The sequence below is a fragment of the Coregonus lavaretus genome (genome assembly GCF_964263955.1).
Source record: "Coregonus lavaretus genome assembly, chromosome: 35".
Classification (NCBI taxonomy): domain Eukaryota; kingdom Metazoa; phylum Chordata; class Actinopteri; order Salmoniformes; family Salmonidae; genus Coregonus; species Coregonus lavaretus.
Window position 1 is genome coordinate 4,566,751 of NC_140022.1, and position 6,433 is coordinate 4,573,183.

Sequence of the window (6,433 nt, forward strand, 5' to 3'; positions counted from 1 at the left end):
TCCCGCACCTCTCAGAACACAGCAGACAGCGACAAGGTAGAGATAGACTACACTACCCAGCAGCCACCACTGTTTACACAAAAAGTACCCAAGAGTGATCTGTTCTAAATGTATATATACTCATACAGAGACTCTATGAGCTTCTAAGAGTGTATGAGTTTTTATTGCCGTTCTATGAGTTTCTATGAGCAATACTTCTCCCCTCCTCTGAGGCAGTCCAGTACAGTGAGGGCCAAAACAGCACCAGAGGGGTGTGTCCCCAAAACAATAGACCAGTCCAATGACCTCATCCCTGCAGCCGTAGCTGTGTGTGTGCGTGTGTGTGCATGTGCGTGTGTGTGTGTGTTATGAGGGTGAGAGAGAGGGTGTTCCCCTCACACAGTGTTTAAAGTCATTCTGATACTTTTGGGGAAGAGTTTCACCAGTGCTGTCCTGGTATGTATACATTTATGTACATCTTGGATGTTTTATTTAGATTTTGTGTTTAGGTTTTTGTATGTAAATATGTAATCGTATTAATATAAATATATATTACTATACACATTATTATGACCCTATTCAATCAAAACTGGCAACCCAGAGTTTCAGGGCTATTGACCCTATTCTATCAAAACTGGCAACCCAGAGTTACAGGACTATTGAACCCTATTCAATCAGTACTGGCAACCCAGAGTTTCAGGTTAATTGACCCATATTTTGTGTTTAGGTTTTTTTATGTAAATATGTACCCGTAATAATATAAAATATATATTACTATACACATTACTGTATTATGACCATATTATTATGATATGGTCATTTAGCAAACACTCTTAACTAGGATGACTGACGGAAGAGTCAACACAGATAGTAAGGCAATGCAGGAATCAAACCCACAACCTTGCTGTTGCAGCACCATGCCTCTAGACTAACCCACTGAGCAAATATTTTATGATTTTATGTATTTGTTTGTATGTAGCCTATGTAAGTGTGTGTGTGTATGCGGTCACAACCAAACTGTTCAGAGCTGAGTGTACTTTCACCATCAGTACTAGTACTCTACTGTGAGTTCTCTTCCCAGTTTGTACTGTTCACTTTCACAATATCTGTCTCAGTTGCTCTCTCTCTCTCTCTCTCTCTCTCTCTCTCTCTCTCTCTCTCTCTCTCTCTCTCTCTCTCTCTCTCTCTCTTTCTCTCAGTCTCTCTCTGTCCTCCCATTCTCTCTCGCTCTCTCTCTCGCTCTCTCTCTCTCTCGCTCTCTCTCTCTCTCTCTCTCTCTCTCTCTCTCTCTCTCTCTCTCTCTCTCTCTCTCTCTCTCTCTGTCCCTCTGGTCTGTCTCTCTCGGTCTGTCTCTCTCCCTGTTGGGAAAGCTGTGTCCTTATGGCGGGATTCCCAAAACATCTGTAAAGGATTTGGATGGGGAACACCCCAACAGTCCCCATGGAGTATGTGTGTTGTGTGTGTGTGTGTGCGTGCTCGATAACAGCTAGTTCCTAGAAGGATAGCCGTGATTTACATATTCACATATTTATCCAATCAGCATGTTTCTCTCGCAGAGGGACTCTAAAGCATGGAGGACCAGATACAGTGGCTTGCGAAAGTATTCACCCCCCTTGGCATTTTTCCTATTTTGTTGCCTTACAACCTGGAATTAAAATGGATTTTGGGGGGGTTTGTATCATTTGATTTACACAACATGCCTACCACTTTGAAGCTGCAAAATTAAAAAAAAAAGTGAAACAAACAAGAAATAAGACAAAAAAACAGAAAAGTTGAGCGTGCATAACTATTCACCCCCCCAAAGTCAATACTTTGTAGAGCCACCTTTTGCAGCAATTACAGCTGCAAGTCTCTTGGGGTATGTCTCTATAAGCTTGGCACATCTAGCCACTGGGATTTTTGCCCGTTCTTCAAGGCAAAACTGCTCCAGCTCCTTCAAGTTGGATGGGTTCCACTGGTGTACAGCAATCTTTAAGTCATACCACATATTCTCAATTGGATTGAGGTCTGGGCTTTGACTAGGCCATTCCAAGACATTTAAATGTTTCCCCTTAAACCACTCGAGTGTTGCCTTAGCAGTATGCTTAGGGTCATTGTCCTGCTGGAAGGTGAACCTCCGTCCCAGTCTCAAATCTCTGGAAGACTGAAACAGGTTTCCCTCAATAATTTCCCTGTATTTAGCGCCATCCATCATTCCTTCAATTCTGACCAGTTTCCCAGTACCTGCCGATGAAAAACATCCCCACAGCATGATGCTGCCACCACCATGCTTCACTGTGGGAATGGTGTTCTCGGGGTGATGAGAGGTGTTGGGTTTGCGCCAGACATAGCGTTTTCCTTGATGGCCAAAAAGCTCAATTTTAGTCTCATCTGACCAGAGTACCTTCCTCCATATGTTTGGGGAGTCTCCCACATGCGTTTTGGCGAACACCAAACGTGTTTGCTTATTTTTGTCTTTAAGCAATGGCTTTTTTCTGGCCACTCTTCCATAAAGCCCAGCTCTGTGGCGTGTACGGCTTAAAGTGGTCCTTTGGACAGATACTCCAATCTCCGCTGTGGAGCTTTGCAGCTTCTTCAGGGTTATCTTTGGTCTCTTTGTTGCCTCTCTGATTAATGCCCTCCTTGCCTGGTCCGTGAGTTTTGGTGGGCGGCCCTCTCTTGGCAGGTTTGTTGTGGTGCCATATTCTTTCAATTTTTTTATAATGGATTTAATGGTGCTCCGTGGGATGTTCAAAGTTTTGGATATTTTTTTATAACCCAACCCTGATCTATACTTCTCCACAACTTTGTCCCTGACCTGTTTGGAGAGCTCCTTGGTCTTCATGGTGCCGCTTGCTTGGTGGTGCCCCTTGCTTAGTGGTGTTGCAGACTCTGGGGCCTTTCAGAACAGGTGTATATATACTGAGATCATGTGACACTTAGATTGCACACAGGTGGACTTTATTTAACTAATTATGTGACTTCTGAAGGTAATTGGTTGCACCAGATCTTATTTAGGGGCTTCATAGCAAAGGGGGTGAATACATATGCACGCACCACTTTTCCGTTATTTATTTTTTAGAATCTTTTGAAACAAGTTATTTTTTTCATTTCACTTGACCAATTTGGACTATTTTGCTTATGTCCATTACATGAAATCCAAATAAAAATCCATTTAAATTACAGGTTGTAATGCAACAAAATAGGAAAAACGGCAAGGGGGATGAATAGTTTCGCAAGGCACTGTATTATATTCCCTCTCTCCCTCACTCTCCTTTCTTCCCTCCCTCCCTACCTCTGTTCCTCCTTGCTCTCTCCTCTTCTCCCTCCCTCCCTCCCTCCCTATGTTCCTCCTTGCACTCTCCTCTTCTCCCTCCCTCCCTCCCTCTGTTCCTCCTTGCACTCTTCTCTTCTCTTCTCCCTCCCTCCCTCCCTCCCTCCCTCTGTTACTCCTTGCACTCTCCTCTTCTCCCTCCCTTCTTCTCTCCTACCTTCATTCACCCCTTCCCTATCTTAGACTCCTTTCTTTCCTTTCTTCCCTTCTCTCTCTCCCCTCCTCCCTCTCTCCCTGTCTCTCCCCTCCTCCCTCTCTCATACCCTCCCTGTCTCTCCCCTCCTCCCTCCCTCCCTCCCTCTCTCCCTCTCTCCCTGTCTCTCCCCTCCTCCCTCTCTCATACCCTCCCTGTCTCTCCCCTCCTCCCGCTCTCCCTTGTTGTGAGTGTTTTCCTTCCTCTCTCTGTACCATAAGGATCAGGTCATGCTCTAGTCAGGTATTTCAAAACACCCAGGCCTGGTGGGGTATACCCCAGAGCCGGTCAAGAGAGGTCATTTGGGGGGATTTACATGTGAGACTATGTGAGATAGTGTGCCTGTCTGTGCCCTGCATACCAGTGTCAACGTTAAGACCATAACTTCTATAGGCCTCAGTCTTTCCTGTCGTTCATAGACTGTTACTTATACTCTAGTCTTTCACTTCTCTCTCAAAGCTTTAGCTCAGATGTTGAAATGACCACATTTTACACAATGTTTTCTTTCTTTATTAAATGAGTGGGGACTAACCGCTAGACAACCTGAGGCCACTCATTTTACACAATGTTAACACTCCCTCTCTCTCTTTCTTTCTCTCTCTCTGTCTTCTCTCCCCTCTCTCTCTCTGCCATCTCTCCCCCTCCTCTCTAGCTGTCCGGTGGCTGTGAGTTGACCGTGGTCCTGTTGGACTTCTCGGCGGGCGGTGCCGAGGAGCTGAGTGTTCGTTGCGGTCAGACCGTGGAGCTAGTGGAGCGGTCCAGTGAGCGATCTGGCTGGTGTCTGGTCAGGACCACAGACCACACCCCCCCACAGGAGGGCCTGGTACCCATGAGCGCCCTCTGCCTTTCCCACTCCCACAGCGCTGACATGGACGGCTTGATGCCTGCCGCCACCAATACTGCCACCGCTGGGAAAGGTGGGACTGGGGTGGAATGCATGGGAACGTATGGGGAGTTCCATTATGAAAGTCATTTTGATACTTTAGTAAAAAGTGTTTGTTGTTTTAGCTGAATTCCTAGTGGTTTTACCTTGGTGAGTTCTGCAGAGTTACTTTCTCACTCTTGGAGGTTCAGAAACACTGTGTCAGTCCAGTCTGGTGGCCTTCAAACAGGAAGTGGTATTTTTGTTCTTGGGTCACTTCCTCTCTGCTGCCTTTCATTTTCTGTTTAATCTAGGGGAGATTTCAACATCACACGCAAGAACCTTCTCAACTATAGACTTAAGAAGAAAGTTAAGCAAAGTTGCTATTCCTCAAAAAGGTTCTTGGAAATTGTCTTGCGCAATTTCTTATGTTTCTCCTTTCTCCTCAAAAACGTTATTGGAAATGTTCTTAATTCCAAGATAGCTAAACCCTTGTCTTAAACTCAGGGCAGTGAGAGAAAAAGCTAATGAAAGCAATTGAACAAACTTCATCTGAAAGTTTCAGTATTGATTATTTCAAACCCAAGAACATGTTTTAGAACAGTAATCTCAGTAAGAAATATGCTAACATGATTGCTATTGCTAGCTAGATAGCTAGCTAAAACGGTTGCCTAGCAACAAACATCTTAAGAAGATTTGCAAGAAGATATTTGAGAAGTTTGTAAGAAAATCATTAAATCGTAAGATATTGTTGAGGAATTGCACTTAAACTATCTTATGAAACTTCTTTTTTTTTCTTCTTAAGAATCTTCTTAAGTTTTTGCGTAAGAAGTGTTTTGTGAATCTGGGCCCTGGACTCCAGCCGAAGAGAGAGGGAAGGTAGATAAAGAGAGAGGGAAGAAAAGACCAGAAACAGAAAGGAGCTTTAGATGACGGTAGTTCAGTCTGACGGGCGTTCACTCAAACAAACAGTCTTCAATCTTTAATACTTTACCTGTGCATTATAAATACAGTTTAGCGTAGTTCCTGAAACTCACTATGGGACTCCCTCTGTGTGTGTGTGTGTTTGTGTGCGTGTGTTTGTGTGCGTGTGTGTGTGTGTGTGTGTGTGTGTGTGTGTGTGTGTGTGTGTGTGTGTTGTGTGTGTGTGAAGGTTAATGTACAAGCCTGGGTAACTATCGAGCCAGTTTTAATCTCCAGTTTGTTTGGGCAGATCAGAATAAAGAATTCCTGCCTGACCTGAGAACACGCGCACAGACAAACACACACACACACACACACACACACAAGGGTAAAGGGAAAGCCACAGGGGGAGTTCATAGGTTTAAACATTGACCTGACTGGCAAACATTGACGCTAAAGTTCAAACCCAACACACACGTCCTGTGTGTGTGTGTGTGTGTGTGTGTGTGTTTGTATAGGGCATGGGAATACAATACTAGTAGAAGCACAGCAGGTGAAAACTGCAGTGTCCTACTTTAGAGTGTAACACACATTAAATACATGATCACACAGACACACATTCACACACAATGTCTCTCAATGATTTCACTGATTTCGCTAGTTAACTAACTTAATCCCGCCTCTTTCCTCAGAACTGTTTAGCTCTAACTCCGCCTTTAAACAGTTTAGATCTCAGAGTTCAGTTTAGTTTCAGTCTGGAGTTAGGAGAAGAACCTCTATCTCTCCTTCTCTCTCTCTCTCTATCTCTCTGTCTCTCTCTGTCTGGGTGATGTGGTAGGGGGGAGGCATGCGCAGGGGGAGGGGTTGTTGCTCTTGCTCCAGGGTTTGGGGTTGGATCCTGGGAGAGATTGATGAGACAGGTGAGTGACTGTGTGTGTGTGTTATTATAGCTGACTTTGCTTTGATTTGATCCTCCGTGTTGTTGGATAGAGTGGGAGATAGAGAGGTAGAGAGAGAGAGAGAGAGAGAGAGAGAGAGAGAGAGGAGAGAGAGAGCGAGAGAGAGAGAGAGAGAGAGAGAGAGAGAGAGAGAGAGAGAGAGGAGGAGAGGAGAGAGAGAGAGAGAGAGAGAGAGAGAGAGAGAGAGAGAGAGAGAGAGAGAGAGAGAGAGAGAGAGAGAGAGA

The 6,433-nt window shown here is 44.7% G+C and overlaps 1 protein-coding gene across 1 annotated transcript in view; it reads left to right on the plus strand.

Annotated features, from left to right (window-relative positions):
* kalrnb (kalirin RhoGEF kinase b) overlaps positions 1-6,433 on the plus strand; it is a gene marked incomplete at both ends in the record, with an annotated part of 45,086 nt that overhangs the window by 37,868 nt on the left and 785 nt on the right. Inside the window, 2 exon segments of the mRNA XM_084152454.1 lie at positions 1-36; positions 4,138-4,402. The exon segment at positions 1-36 is cut by the window's left edge and continues 67 nt beyond it. Coding sequence (XP_084008580.1) covers positions 1-36; positions 4,138-4,402 — 301 coding nt within the window.